This window comes from Sturnira hondurensis, unplaced genomic scaffold (genome assembly GCF_014824575.4).
Source record: "Sturnira hondurensis isolate 20B ecotype Veracruz unplaced genomic scaffold, ASM1482457v3 Scaffold0025598, whole genome shotgun sequence".
In the NCBI taxonomy this organism is placed as follows: domain Eukaryota; kingdom Metazoa; phylum Chordata; class Mammalia; order Chiroptera; family Phyllostomidae; genus Sturnira; species Sturnira hondurensis.
In genome coordinates, this window is record NW_028098229.1 from 204,012 (window position 1) to 220,918 (window position 16,907).

A 16,907-nucleotide genomic window follows, 5' to 3' on the forward strand; every position below is an offset into this window, starting at 1 on the left:
TGTAAGAGGTGTGCAGAGACAAAAAAAAATGCTCCAAATGAAAGAACAGATCAAAGCTCCAGAAAAAAATACAACTAAGCAACAAAGAGATAGCCAACCTATCAGATGCACAGTTCAAAAAACTCATTATTAGGATGCTCCAGGAACCTCACTGGGTACTTTAACAGCATAAAAAAGACCCAGGAAGCAATAAAGGTTGCATTATGTAAAATAAAGAAAAATCTACAGGGAACCAACAGTGTTGGGAAGGACACCAGGACTCAAATCAATGGTTTAGATCAGAGGAAGAAATAAATATTCAACCTGAACAGAATGAAGAAACAAAAATTCAAAAAAATGAGGAGAGGCTTGGGAACCTCTGGGACAACTTTAAACATTCCAACATTTGAATCAAAGGGGTGCCAGAAGGAAAAGAAAAAGAGCAAGAAGTTGGAAACTTATTTCAACAAATAGTGAAGAACTTTCTCAATCTGGCCAAGGAAATAGACTTTCAAGAAGTCCAGGAAGCTCAGAGAGTCCCAAAGAAGTTGGACCCAAGGAGGAACACAGCAGGGCACATCATAATTACATTACCCAAGATTAAAGATAAGGAGAGAATCTTAAAAGTAGTAAGAGAATAGGAGAGAGTGACTTACAAAGGGGTTCCCATTAGACTATCAGCTGATTTCTCAAAAGAAAACTGGCAGGCCACAAAGGGCTGGAAAGAGGTATTCAGAGTCATTTAATGCAAGTACTTACATGCAAAATTACTCTATCCAGCAAAGCTATCACTTATAATAGAAGGGCAGATAAAGTGCTTCCCAGATAAGGTCAAGTTAAAGGAGTTCAGCATCACCCAGCGTTTATTATATGACATGTTAAAAAGACTTATCTAAGAAAAAGAAGGTCAAAAATATCAACAGTAAAATAACAACAAACTCACAGCTATTAAAAACTGAACTAAAAACAAAAACAAAATAAGCAAACAACTAGAACAGGAACAGAATCACAGAAATGGAGATCACATGGAGGGTTATCATTGGGGTAGTGGGAGGGATAGAGAGGGGGAAAAGGTACAGAGAATAAGTAGCATAAATGGAGGGTAGAAAATAGACAGGGGGAAACTAAGAATAGTATAGGAAATGTAGAAGCCAAAGAACTTATATGTACTACCCATGGACATGAACTAAAGGGAGGGAATGAAGGTGGGAGGGGATGTGCAGGGCAGAGGGAAATAAGGGGGGGATGGGCAACTCTAATAGCATAATCAATAAAATGTATTTAAAAATCAAAAAAGGAAAAACACTAGTTATTAATAAAACCTCCCTTTCAGCAGAAGAGTCTCTCCTCAGGACTCTTAATAGGGTAGAGAAGTGGGGCTCATCCTAAAACTTCATAAATGCTTGATAATCTTTTATTTTAAGGTTTTATTTATTTATTCCTAGAGACAGAGGAAAGGAGGGAGAAAGAGAGGGAGAAAAACATCGATGTATGTTTGCCTCTTATGTGGCCCCCACTGGGGACCTGGCCTGCAACCCAGGCATGTGCCCCAATTGGGAATGGAATCAGCAACCCTTTGATTTGCAGCCTGTGCTCAATCCACTTAGCTACACCAGTCAGGGCTTTCATTCATAAATGAAAAATGGAAAAATCAATATAACTACTCTAAGAAGCAACAGATGTTATTTATCAGAAACCAGAGTAATGAGACACATTTTTAAATGATATGCTGATGTGCCTGGGAGAAATGACACTTTTACCACTTCCTGGAGGTGGAGGACTCAGGAAGAGAACTTGCTGCCATTTTTCAGAGCTTATAACAGACAACACATTTTCAATAACTACTCCTGTTACAATTCTCTTAAATGAGCAGGTACTCTAGAAGAAGGCTGAATCTAATTGCTAAAGAAAGAGATAGCAAACTTAATGTAATACAAATGCTGTTTACTCAAGAACTTGTGTTATTCTAATACCTTGAAATTGCTACTTACTTAAGCAGTTCCACCATTTGGACATATTGGTAGATAAAAGACGTTCTCATCTCATGAAGGTAACAAGAGCCCTGTCTGTTAAGCGATGTTCTGATGCCTGGTTGATCACACCTCTTTGTCAAGTACATTCCTAACTTTAACTCACTGTGACATTTTTTTCAGGAGCTAGGCTATCCATTGCCAGTGCTGCTGTTGGATTATTTTCCCTTTTTACATTGACAGGAAAGTCAAAATCTTTGAGGGGATTCGTAAACAAATGGAGCAATGACTAGACCTGTTTTCTTCTTCTTCAAAAATGGATAAGCCTCCCTATATCCTTTTTATCCAACACCATTGTTAATCTAGTCCAGAATGGGAGAAGAGAAGGGAGTTTAGAAAAATCAGATTGCCTTATCATTGGGAGTGGCCTTTTATATATCAAACATCCTATGATGTTTACTGGTGAAAGGTGTTGTTCTAAGTGCTTAAAATATATTTATTCACTTAATCCTTAAGATAAATCCACCAGGTAGATTTTATTATTATATTTGTTTCACAGATAAGCCACAGAAAGGTCAAGCAATTTGCCTACAGCCATAAGGTACTTATGGTGGAGCCAAGACTCAAACCGAGGCAGTATGAGCTGGTGCCCTTCACTGCCACACTGTATGATGACTCTGCCCATTATTTAGACTAGAAATAATCTAGTCTAATCTCATCATTCTAATAGATGAAAACACTGAGGTTCAGGAGATCCGAGTCTTTGCCCAATGACACACATTTAGTTTCATTAATTTTTCTTTAAATGTATTTCGTTTTGAGCTACCGAACCTGATAGATCAGGTTGAGTGGACAGCTAGCCTCAGGAGTGGGAACCACACCCAATAGATGAGTCATAAAATAGCCAAAAAAAGCCATTATTCAGTGGTGGAAATGGCATGGCAAAACAGAAGACACATGTAAGAGGAGACAGACAAATTGGGTAGGTAGTGACATAACCAGGGTTTTTCTGACTTCTAGAAGGAAATTAACTGGTCTTTTTCAACTCAGAAAAACCTTTAGGCATCTCAAAATACATAGCTAACATAGAACCACTCATCTCAATTAAGGTTTACTTCCATTATTTTCAAGAGTAAATTCCCTGTTGGATGGGGTTCTGCACTCTTGAGAGAATTGCAGTTGCTGCCAAAAATTGAGAGTCTGACATATACTGTTAGGCCCAATTAAGTGTAATTAGTAAGATACTAATTATACTGAAAATAGCATTACTACACATGCAACTTCTGTCTCGGTTAACATAGCTTCAACAATCATAAGATAAAAGCACTTATATCTATGGAATACCAGACTCTTCTCCTAATTTTAACTTAAGCAAAGAATCAGCACACTGTAAATACACTACAAAAGCTGTTAGTGATGAACTGGGAAGAATGTTAGCAATGAAGAGACTCGTGGAACTGGGCTAATTTTGCTAGCATGAGATCATTTGTGAAAAATCTTTGTGTCCTTTTACTAATCATGTTTTAGAAGAAGAGGGCTTTGAGTATTTAAATCTTCTATCCGCTCCTAAAAAGTCTAGTTAATTCAAATACTTTGATATATTTTGTTCACCATGCACTATCTGAGGGCAGGAAGCAAGGAGAGAGCATAGAGGATTTTAAACCCATCAAAGAGCTGTTTTGTTTCATGAAGTTGTACTTATTTTACCGCTACATACGATGTCATCCTGAGGTAAACTTCATTTGTAATTTTAAAGATAGCATTTTTTAAAATCATCACCTGAGGACATCTTTTCACTGCTTTTAGAGAGGAAGTGAAAGAGTAGAGGAGAGAGAGAGAAACATTGATATGGTAAAGAAATATTGATTGCCTCTCATATACCCCTGGACTTCGGATGAAACCCTCAAACTAGGTATGTGCCCTGACTGGGACTTCAACATTCAACCCTTGGCTATGGGGTGACACTCTGAGAGGCACATGGGCCAGGGAAATATAGTATGTTTAGGGTATCTTTATATAATTTAGAAATATGTACTGCCTTTAAATTGAAGATTTTACCAGTTTTTTTTTCATTATTAAGATTTTATTTCTGGGAAAGAGCACTTAGGGATAACTGATTAGGCTCTATATAAATAATTTAGAAGCTTTCATGGTTCAAAATATTATAGGAAGATGATAGTGATTGATAAAATCATATTTTAGAAATAAAATTGAATACATTCACCCAATTTTGAATGGATGTTTTTTTATTAACATTGAAAACTGGAGAAGTTTCAAGATGGCGACAGAGTAGCAGGGAGGGAATCCAGCTCCCATACACCTGGTAGAAAATCCAGGCGGATCTACTGAGGAACAGCATAATCAACCAACAATTCTCCAGCATTTATGAAAATAAGAGACCAGAGAGTGTGACGGAGAGACCAGACAGCTGCAGGTCAGTGAGAATGCCGGGACATTAGTGAGAACAAAAGCGGCTGCCGAGGCTGGGAAACAGAGGCCTTGGTTTGGGACCAGTGCCGGGGTGCCTGCTGCACAGGGAACTCCGGAAGCCCGACACATGGTGGGTCTACAACAGACTCTGTGGGAGCCATTGGTCGGATACAGGGTCCATGGGAGAGAACTGACTCGCTCCCTCCCTGACTAAGCAAGGCTGGGCAATACTGGGCAGAGACCTGTCTGCTTAAGTTTACATAAAGGGTAACAAGGTCAGAGGGCCATGTTCAATTGCAGACTCTGTGGTCACCAGTCCACCAGTCCCAGGGAATTGAGAAGGGCACTGTCGTTGCAGGTCTTTTAGGGATTGGGCTGGGCTGAGACGCAGGCTTTGTGGAGAAGTCTTTATTGGAAAGTGAACTGAGGTGTCCTGGGCCAAACCAGCCCAGCAGCCATCCAGTGGAGGGGCGGGAGCACTTGGGTCCTGCCACAGGACTGGGAAGGACAGTGCCAGAACCCGCGGGACCCAGGCAGCCTGCCGGGGGTGCAGGTGCCCACATCCAAATCTGGTAGCCTGAGGGTGCGCGCCTGCATCCCAGCTCACAGAGAGGTCCTGCTGAAACCAGAAATACCAGTTTGGACAGTTTGAAATTGAGGGAAGATTATTTCTTTTTAGCAACTTCTTTTATAAGTAATCTTATATTTTTTAATTGTATTGTTGCTCTATCTTTCAATATTTTGTTCCCCTCCTTTCTTTTTGTCCAGTTTTAGTCCTTCTTCCTTTCTTCCAAAACTTTTCACTTATTCCTCCTTTCTCCTGACTTTTGTGTGTGTGTGTGTCTGTGTGTTGGATTATTTGTTTGTTTGTTGCTTAGTTTTCTTTTACCCAAAAGAGACACAAATAACTGGGAACTGTGAAAGGACCAGAGTGGGACCTAAAGAGGGGGCATCTCAAAAATAATGACAGAGACAAATTTCACTTTGCTATAGCAGAGAAGCCTCAAGTTGCTGCATAGGTGTATTATTACTGTTTTTCATTATTCTCACTTCTTTTTTTATTTTAATACTATCTTTGTATTACTCCTCTTTCTGTATAGGTTTCTTAGACCTGGCTGATTATATTGTACTATTTGCCAGGTTTCCCCTGTTCTTTCCTCCACAGTATATTGCTAATTTCTATACTTCATGCCACTTGCTTTCCTTTGGCATACTACCCAAGCTCTATACCCCCAATTCATATAGATCACATAGAGTCTGTCATGTGAATGCTGCTCTAATATTATTATAAATGATAGCTGTTCTATACAACTGTAAATACTTCACAACACATCTCTCGGACCTTAGACCACCTTACAGGTTCCTGAATTCTACAACTGTAGTGATTAACTCTATTTGCTCACATGTTATACCTAGTTACTATTCTTTACTTTCACCTTACCTCAAAATATGACCACTCGAAAATTCACTGCTTTCTAAATCCAATTCACAAGCCTTCCCTTCCCAACAAGAGACTTATCTTCTGTCAGTCATTTCTTAAAAGTGGCAAGCTGGGTCAAAGAGTATGGATAACTCTATACATAGCCTAAAGATTGTCTATTTCTTCTCTACCGACTCTGACTGTAAATAATATAAAATACTCTTCTGCTGTCATAAACCATTTTGCCTCCCCCTCTAACTGATCACACACACAAAAAGGAGTAGGTGGAAGCGAAGAACACCAAGATACCTGCAGGAGACTGTACCACTGAATTTCACAGGTATTCTACCACAGAAGTTCACACCATAAACTCAGGGTACCAGAACAGATCAATTAAAGAAGCTGAGGCAAACAAGAAGAGTATCAAAAAGAATAGGAAGACAAAGAAACAATCCCCAAATGAAAGAAAAGGAGGAAGTCTCAGAAAGAATGTTAGATGAAATAGAGGCAAGTCAACTATCAGATATTGAATTCAAAGCACTGGTTATCAGGAAACTCAAACAGCTTACAACGGCTACAGAAACTACAGGGGAGCTACAACGAACTCACCGCAAACAATATCAACATGAAAAAGGAAATAGAAACCATCAGCAGAGGCCAAGAGGAAATGAAGAATACAATGTCTGGACTGAAGAACACAGTAGAAGGTATGAAAAGCAGGATTGATGAGGCAGAAGATTGCATCACAGAGTTAGAGGAGAGTAGAAAGAATCCCCCAGACAGAGCAAGTAATGGAAAAGAGGCTTAGAAAGAATGAGGAGGGATTAAGAGAAACTCAAGACAATATGAAACGTAATATCATCCGAATAATAGGGATACCAAAAGGAGAAGAGGAAGAACAAGGGATAGAAAACCTATTTGAAAGAGTAATAACTGAAAATTTTCCTAATTTGATGAGAGAAAAGGTCACACGAATCCAGGAACCACAGAGTCCCAAACAAGAGAAACCCAAAGAGGCCCACTGCAAAACACATCATCATTAAAATGGCAAAATTCCAAGACAAAGAGAGAATCTTAAAGGCAGCAAGGGAGAAAAAGAAAGTAACATACAAGGGAGCCCAATAAGGTTGGCTGCTGAATTCTCAATGGAAACGCTCCAATCAAGAAGACAATGGCAAAAAATTGCCAAGTAATGAGAACCAGAGGCATACAACCAAGGCTACTTTACCCAGCAAGGCTCTCAATTAAGATAGAAGGCCAAATAAAGAGCTTCCAAGACAAAAAAAGGTCTAAAAGAATATGCCTCCACCAAACCAGCTCTACAAGAATTACTAAAAGGACTGCTTTAAGGAAAGGATGGAAAAGAGAGAGATGGAGAGGAACACAGGTACATAAATTGCAATGAATAATAATAACAACCTTAAACATAAATAATAACCTTAAACATAAATGGATTAAATGCTATCAATAATACCTTAAACATAAATGGAATAAATGCTCCAATTAAAAGACATAGAATAGCTGAATGGATAAGAAAGCATGACCCACACATATGCTGCCTACAAGAGACCCACCTCAGGTCAAAAGACCATCACAGACTAAAAGTGAATGGATGGAAACAAATTTTCCAAGCAAATGGAAAAGAAAAAAAAAGCCGGGTAGCAATTCTAATATCAGACAAAATAGACTTCAAAAAAAGGGCCATAAAGACACCCAGAAGGTCACTTCATAATACTCAAGGGAAGAATCAATCAAGAAGACATTAACATCGTAAATATATATGCACCCAACATTGGAACACACAAATATATAAAGAAAAACCTAGAGGACCTCAAGAAAGATATTGACAGCAACACAATTATACTAGGGGATTTTAACACACCACTGTCAAAAATGGACAGATCTTCCAAGCAAAATATCAACAAAGATATTGCAGCATTAAACAACACCCTAGATGAAATAGACCTAACTGATATATATTGAGCCCTTCATCCCAAAAAAGCTAAATACACATTCTTTTCAAATGCACATGGAACATTCTCAAAGATAGACCATATGATAGGACACAAAATGAGTCTCAACAAATTCAAAAAAGTTGAAAGCATACCAAGCGTTTTCTCTGACCACAAGGGACAGAAATTGGAAACTAACCCCACAGGTAAAAAACCTAAAACACCAAAATCATGGAGACTGAATGGTATGCTGTTAAACAATGAATGGGTCAAGATTGAAATTAGGGAAGAAATCAGAAAGCTTCTGGAAACAAATAAAAATGAACTCACAACAACCCAAAACTTATGGGACACAGCGAAGGCAGTCCTGAGAGGGAAGTTCATAGCAATACAGGCTTACCTAAAGAAGACAGAAACATTTCCAACAATCAACCTAACCCGACGCCTGCAAGAACTCAAGGAACAACAACAAAGACACCCCACAGCAAGGAGAAGGAAAGAAATATCCAAGATCAGAGCAGAATTAAATGACATAGAGACTAAAAGCACAATTCTAAGGATCAATGAATCCAGGAGTTGGATTTTTGAAAAATAAGGAAAATAGAGAAGCCTTTACGTAAGCTCATCAAGAAAAGAGAGAAGACCCAAATAAACACAATCAGAAATGAAAGAGGAGAAATTACAACTGACACCACAGAAACAGAAGGGATTGTAAGGAATTACTATGAAGAACGGTTTGCCAAGACATTTGAAAATCTAGGTGAAATGGACAAATTTCTAGAAAAATATAATCTTCCAAAACTCAACGAAAATGAAGCAGAAAACCTGAACAGGCCAATAACAGCAAATGAAATTGAAGGAGTAATCAAAAAACTCCCATCACACAAAAGCCCTGGACCAGATGGTTTCACAGGAGAATTCTACCAAGCATTTAAGGAAGAGCTAACCCCTATTCTTTACAGACTATTCCAAAAAATCCAAAAGGAGAGAAAACCCCCCAACTCTTTTTATGAAGTCAGCATCATCCTAATTCCAAAGCCAGATAGAAACACAACAAAGAAAGAAAACTTCAGGCCAGTATTGCTGATGAACATAGACACTAAAATCCTCAATAAAATGTTGGGAAATTGCATTCAACAAAACATAAAAAAGATATACACCATGACCAAGTAAGATTCATCCCATCGACACAAGGATGGTTTAATATTCACAAATCAGTAAATGTAATACACCACATAAACAAAAGCAAAGACAGAAACCACATGATCATATCAATAGATGTGGAAAAAGCTTTTGATAATGTACAACACCCATTTATGATAAAGGTACTCAGAAAAATTGGAACAGACGAAGCATTCCTCAATACAGTAAAGGCCATATATGAAAGTCCTACAGCAAACATCACACTCAATTGGCAAAAACTAAAACCTTTCCCCTAAGATCAGGAATAAGACAAGGTTGCCCACTTTCACCACTTCTATTCAATATAGTATTTGAAATTCTAGCCACAGCAATCAGACAAGAACAGGAAATAAAAGGCATCCGAATTGGAAAGGAGGAAACAAAACTGGCATTGTTTGTAGATGACATGATAGTGTACCTGGAAAATCCTATAGCCTCTACCAAAAAACTGCTGGAACTAATAAATGAATTTGGCAAAACAGCGGGATACAAAGTCAATATCCAGAACTCAATGGCATTTTTGTATACTAACAATGAATCGGCAGAAGCAGATCAAGAGAAGAATCCCATTCGATAGAGCAAAAACAAAAATAAAATATCTGGGAATAAACCTAACCAAGGAGGTAAAAGACCTGTATGCAGAAAACTACATAACACTGAAGAAAGAAATCAAGGAGGAAACAAACAAGGGGAAACATAGACCATGTTCATGGATTGGAAGAATTAACATCATCAAAATGTCCATACTACCCAAAGCAATTTACAGATTCAATGCAATACCTATTAAAGTAGCAATGGCATTTTGCGCAGACATAGAACAAACACTTCAAAAATTTATTCTATAAATTTTTGAAAGACCACAAATAGCAGTCTCAATTTTGAGAAAGAAGAACATAGTAGGAGGGATCACAATGCCTGATATCAAACTGTGTTACAAGGCCATCGTAATCAAAACAGCATGGTACTGGCATAAAAATGGGCACATAGACCAGTGGAACAGAACAGAGATCCCAGAAATAAACCCAAGTCTCTATGGTGAATTAATATTCGACAACGCAGGCAGTAACATAAAATGGAGTAAATATAGTCTCTTCAAGAAATGGTGTTGGGAGAACTGGACAGCTACATACAAAAAAATGAAACTCAAGCACTAACTTACACCATACCCAAAATGAATTCTAGGTGGATAAAAGACTTAAATATAAGCCATGAAACCATTAAAGTCCTAGAGGAGAGCATTGGCAGGAAAATCTCAGACATTCCACGCAGCAATATTTTTACTGACACGTCCCCTAGAGGAAGGGATATAAAGGAAAGAATAAACAAATGGGATCTCACCAAAATAAAAGGCTTCTGCATGGCTAAGGAAAACAGTATCGAGATAAAAAGAGAAGCAACTATTTGGGAAAACATATTTACCAATGATACCTCAGACAAAGGTTTAATCTCCAACATATACGAAAAACTTTCATGACTTCACTCTAAGAAGACATGCAACCCAATTAAAACATGGGCAAAGGACTTGAACAGACACTTCTCCAAGGAGGACATACAGAGGATCCAGAGACACATGAAAAGATGTTCAATATCACTAGCTATCAGAGAGATGCAAATTAAAACCACAATGAGATACCACTTTACACTGGTCAGAATGGCCATCATAAACAAAGAAACGAACAACAAGTGCTGGAGAGGTTGTGGGGAAAAGGGGACCCTAGTTCACTGTTGGTGGGATTGCAGACTGGTACAACCACTATGGAAAACAGTATGGAATTTTCTAAGAAAACTAAAAATAAACATGCCTTTTGACCCAGCAATTCCACTGTTAGGAGTATATCCTAAGAACTGTGAAACACCAATCCAAAAGAATATATGCACCCGATGTTCATAGCAGCATAATTTATGATAGCCAAGAGTTGGAAGCAACCTAGATGCCCATTGGTAAGTGAATGAATCAAAAAACTAAGGTACATTTACAGAATGGAGTTCTATGCAGCAGAAATAAAGAAGGAGCTCCTACCCTTTGCAATAGCATGGATGGAACTGGAAAGCATTATTCTGATTGAAATAAGCCAGGTGGTGAAAGACAAATACCATATGATCTCACCTTTAACAGGAACCTAAACAACAAAACAAGCAAGCAAGCAAAATATGACTAAAGACACTGAAATACTGAACAGGCTGACAGGGACCAGAGGGGAGAGTGAGGAGAATTACAGGAGAAAAGGGGAAGAATTCACATGAGCAAGTATAAAGTACACATGGAAAATAAATAAGGTGGGGGGTGGAAATGGGAGGGAGGTGGGGAGCACTTGGTGGGGGCAGGGCTGTGAATACTAGACAGAAAAGTGTACTTGAACAGGAATTAAATAAAATAAATGAATAAATAAATAAGTAAATAAAAAACATTGAAAGCTGTGTTGGCTTCTTGTGGAACTCTATAAGCAATGGACTACAAGAGAGTGATTTACAGACACATGATTGAACAATCAATCATGTAAAGGGAAGCATATGGTGTGTCCTATCCAGAGCACGTGGTAATTTATTGTCTTTCTGCATTAGAACCTAGTTCTGAAGAACATGTCATGGCACACAGTGCCATGAGACAGTAGCTCTGGGAAGTTGTTGATTTGCACTAACACACTGTGATAAAGTCACAGGCTCACTTCTCCTCCAGAGACTGGTTCTTAGGGAAAATTCCAGTTTTCTGTTTATTTCCCTTATTCTTTAACCAAAACAAGAGGGGAAGACATAAAAGGGAAAATGAAATGGACACAAAAGGGATCTTTGTGCATCTTTGCTGCACAAAGATGCTAAAAATTCTAGAAATGTTTTAGAAACTGTAAGTTAATGAGAGGTGAAATGGGGGAGAAATTCTTACACTTGTGACAGTATCACCCTTCTCAGTGGCTGACTTGCAGCTGGTGGCGAACAGGGCAGTTTTTGCAGAGCCCCATGTCTGGACAAACTGGGAGCTGAATGCACTGCCCAGCTTTTGTTTTTCTACCTACAATGCACTTGCTTGAGCCACTATATTAAGCCACTTCACATCCACTTAGAATGAAAGTGAGGACATTATTTCCTCCTAGAATCTTCTTTTCACAAAAGGAGTAGGTCCTGGGCAAGGTGAGATGGAAAGAATGGGACTAAAAAAAGCCAATTGTTTTGGGTGTGAGAAGAATCATTATCTTACTACAATTCCCATGCAACACATCAACTGACTGCGGTTTGTTACTTATTTTAGTCTCAAACCAGTTTCTGAGCCACCCAACATACTGCCTTCCTAGTTCATACTGTGTGCTCAGAAAAAGCAAATAAAATCAATAATCACTGTAAGTACAGCATAATCCCTAAAGAACACCCATTTAGTTAAGAAGTATTATATCACGTGTTCTGGTGAATTTGGGAACATTTTAACATTGAGATTCCCTTCTCTTTTCACTGGATCAAGAGACAACTGCATTTTAAAAGATTCCAGTGCAGAAAAAAAATACAATAGTCAAAGGTAGAAGCAATTATGTCCACCAATGAATGAACAGATAAGTATAATGTGGTCTATACAGACAATGGAATATTAGCCTTAAAAAAAAGGAAATTCTTATAACATGAATAAACCTTGAAGGCATTATACTAAATGAAATAAGTTAGTCACAAAAGGATGAATAAAGGATTAGGCAAAAGTAGATTTAAAGTTGTTCTTGTGGAAAATAACACAATAATTAATAAACAATAATACAAGAATAAAATCAGTTTTGCATACTCACAACTGTAAACCTACTTTTACCCTGCCTTGTGTTGTATGATTCCACCTACACAAAATGTCTAGAGGAGTCAAATTCATAGAGACTGAAAGTAGAATGGTGGTTTTCAGGGACTGGTGAAAATAATAAACATTACTGTATCATACAACTAAAAAGGGTAGGATGGTAAATTTTATGTTAAGTGTAGTTCACCATAATCGAAAATTTAAAAAAATACACTTAAAGGAGGGAAGGTGACCGAAAGGGAGGGGAAAGGGCTGACTGATACTCATAAATTATAATCTGCTGAGAGATTCTGAATTCCTGCCTGGTAGCTGCCGTCAGCCCCAATTCTCACCCTCATGGCTGCTCTCTCTGCTGTTTGTGTCCAGCTATTTGCCAATCCTAAGGGAAAGAAAGCTGACCAGCAACACAGTTCTTTTCCATGTTTTTCTCAGATCTCACTTCCTGTTCCCCAATCCTATCTGCCCTAGAATTGGGGATCATTGATCTCGGGGCTAAAAGGAAATAAGAGGCCTTGCTTCCTTAGGAAAACACTGGAGGTCCTTCAACTAAGTCAAGGACATGAGGGAGGACTTTCTCCTGACAGTCCCTTTGCTTCCTGTCCCTGGATCTTACCTTAGCCTTGCGCTTGCTGTCATCCATAATCATTTTCCAGTCTGAGCCATTGTTGCTGTACCCGATCTTGAACTTCCTCATGGACACCTTGTTTTCCCTGTGCTTCCCCCCCTGAATGATGATGCCCCTCACAATCTTCTCCTCCTCCAGGTCCACTTGGAGCCACTCATTTATATATGGATGAGGTGCGGGTGGCAGTACCCAGCCAGAGCGACTGGTCACGAGGCGAATATTTTCAGGCATCCAGTTCCTGTCCCCTTGGTTTGATGCTGTAATCTGGGAGTCAGAAATAAGTCCAGACACCATGCCCAACATTCCAGAGCAAGGATAATCTAGAGATAATATAAAATAGATAATGCAAATGATTTTTCTAGAAGTCCCCTTGCTTAGAAAGAACATGAAGCAAAACATTTTCTGTACTCATGCCTATAAATGTTTAAATATCTGGATCTTTTGACATTAAACTCTCCTCCTTACACTACATTAGGATAAAAAAAATCTTCAATAAGAACATACATTTCCCTCCTTTTTGAGTTTTTCCAAGACAGTTAACATTATAGATCTTTTTATACCTTCTACAGCAGCCCAAGTAGCTTCTGAGTATGAGTATCAATCACTGATTCATTGATTACTGGCTCAAAAACAAAAATGTTTAACACTTTAATTATTCTCCTTTCAAAATTCCACAGCACAAGCAAGGACATGCAGAAGAATAAAACCCATTTTTTCTTGGAAACAACTCAATTCTATATGACATAATCAAAAGTTAGCCTAAAAATGTATCCACCTTAGGAGATATATATTTCATACAATTAAACTATGTCCATGTAATCAGCTGAACCTTAAGAATTATTTATTGAGATGCTTTCCATATGAACTGCTGTACAGTCCAGATCATGTAATTTCTTTATTTACACATTCCATGCCTGCTCACATAGGTATTATGTACTCACTTTCTACTGAGCATGCCAAGCTTTCTGCAGAATGTCCTTGAAATGCCTCTCCTCATTTGCCTCTTAAAGATTCTAGAGGCAACTGAAATGAAGGACTTCTTCACTGGGGGTGAGAGGGTGGGGAGGCTTTCTTTCTTTCTGCTCCCTTCATCTGACCCTTCCCACTGTCTGAACCACTTAAAATCTTGATCCATTTTCAAAAGCCATGGCATCTATCTTCATCTTCCACCTGTGGGTGGCTTTCTTTTCTAAAGGTTTTCTCATATATCGATGGCCAGATTCAGTCCCTTGGATGACTGCTATTTGCCTCCCCACATTTTAAGTTCTCTGAATCCATGAACCAAGTCATATTTAAAAATGTTCTATGACTGCTTGTGTCCTGCTTTATTAATGTATTTGCTCAGCAAGTATTTGTTGAGTGAATAAACTCATTCACACATTAAAAGGCAATTGCCCATTTCCCAAGCACCTTTTCTTGGCTGAAATCTGAAAACTAACAATAAATTCAATGGGGATTAAGAAAAGATGTATAAAAACTATTTCACTAGGAGATTATGAAATTAAATTGTTAAAAATAGAAATCACATTTTTGATCAGTGTGGTCACACCTGCCTGATTCAAAACCAGCTTTTGTAAGGAAAAATGTTGAGCTGGTAATGAGGACCAGATTTTACCATCTGAAGAAAAACACAACTAACTTGCATAAGTGAAAGAAGAGCAGAGCCTTTACCAGATTAGTGCCCTTTCTCCAATGCAGAGCTGGCCAGGGCATAGTTGACAATCCACAAACCTAGTGAGAGCCAATCCCCATCCAGCCAAGGTGTCCACAGGACACACGCTCCTTGTATGTCTGCCTCACCCAGAAAGAAAGATAAAGGGGAACCTTGATTTGCCTTTGACTAAAAACCATGAGATTCTTTCAGCAATGATTGGGAGAAAAAATATATTATCAATTCAAGGTATACATGTGATGCTAGGATTGAACTCTACTCTTCACAGTAGCAGGCTGGTTCGGATGAAAAGTTCGGATGAACTCTTCAGCCTGGCTACATATTAAATCCTTTGGAAATAGTGTTGCCAGAGTTAGCAAACAAGGTCTCAGACAAAAACAACAAAACAAGAAACAGGATGGCAATCTAAATTAGAATTTCAGACAAACAAAGAATAATTTTTTTAGTATAAATATGTCCCAAATATTGCATGGGGCATACTTATATGAAAAATATTTTGTCACTTATCTGTACAACATTTAATTGAACATTTTATATTTTACATGGTAACACAGTTTGCAAAGCTTAAAACCCATCCTAGACAGAAAGGAGAGATAAGTTCCGTGATGGTGGATTAAGGTGATTGTTTTCACTTATATTATTTTAGAATAAAATCTCTACTTTAATGGGGAAACTGAGATATACTGATAAGTTAAATACTCAGTCAACCAAATCTGAAAGAATGAGAAGGTAATAGCTGCATTCCATGGAAGAACCTGAATGAGCATAATTTAATCTTTCTTTGATTACTCTGAAAGTGCCTTTGGACGCTTTGGTGCCTGATATCATCACTGAGAACTTTGATTAACATAAGAACACACTAATGTGTGCAAAAACACTGGTTAATACACATCTAGTTGACAAATGCGAGTTAACAGAATTTGTAGTATGCCCTCATACATTAAGCAGGAACACTCTAAGATAATTTTATCAATTTCCATCTTTGCCAAAATGATAAAGCCTGCTTTGTCAATCCCCTATAAAGTAGAATGGTTTGCTACAATCTTGTTTATATCTTTATATGATGACACATCATTGTATGCTCTGGACTTTCCAGGAGTACAAATTTTCTGAACACAACAATTAGGCTGAAACTTGGGGCTCTGGAGACTTTGGAAGTCAAGGTGATGTATTAATGTGGTCACTACTTTTAATTAAAGAGTTTTTTAAAAATCCAGATTGAGCCCTGGCTGGTGTAGCTCAGTTACTTGGGCACGGGCCTGCGAACCACATAATCACTGTTCGATTCCCAGTCAGGGCACATGCCTGGGTTGCAGGCCAGTTCCCAGCAGGGGACACACCAGAAGCAACCATACATTGATATTTCTCTCCTTCCCTTCCTCTCTAAAGATAAATAAATAAAGTCTTTTTAAAAAATCCAGATTGAGTTAGACCTGACTCCTCAAGAAAAGATCTATCACTTGTATCTATCACTTTGAGATATATCACTTGTATCTCAGACACCATGGATAAAACTGCAATTCACTCATTCATTCAAAAATCAGCACATGGAGCACTTACAATATTCCAGGCATATAGAACACAACTGAAAATCAGTCCAGAGGGACATGTGCTCTCCTTTCATTAGTCTCCACTAGGAGAGGACCATGGCCTCTAAAGGAAAATTTTCTGCTTCTGGTACCCAGACGAAAGCACTGATATTGTTTCACTAGAGTTCCTGTTGCTGGAGCTCATTGTAGGTTCAATTTACTGAGTACCATGTACTGTTCAATGTACTAGGTACCATTTAGTAAGAACTTACTCTAAACCAGGTGTGTTATATATATTCTTTCACTGAATCCTTATTACAGCTGAATTAACATTAATTTTACTGACCAGCAAATGAAGAGCAGAGGGACTAAATATCTTGCC

At 38.3% G+C, this 16,907-nt stretch overlaps 1 protein-coding gene across 4 annotated transcripts in view; it reads right to left on the minus strand.

Moving 5' to 3' along the window:
• The window catches only part of NRP1 (neuropilin 1), a 215,660-nt gene that overhangs the window by 64,060 nt on the left and 134,693 nt on the right, over window positions 1-16,907 (minus strand). For all 4 annotated transcript variants that reach the window (XM_037039876.1, XM_037039879.1, XM_037039878.1 and 1 more), the window contains one exon: window positions 13,313-13,644. In XM_037039876.1, coding sequence (XP_036895771.1) covers window positions 13,313-13,644 — 332 coding nt within the window. The remainder of the gene's footprint in view (window positions 1-13,312; window positions 13,645-16,907) is intronic.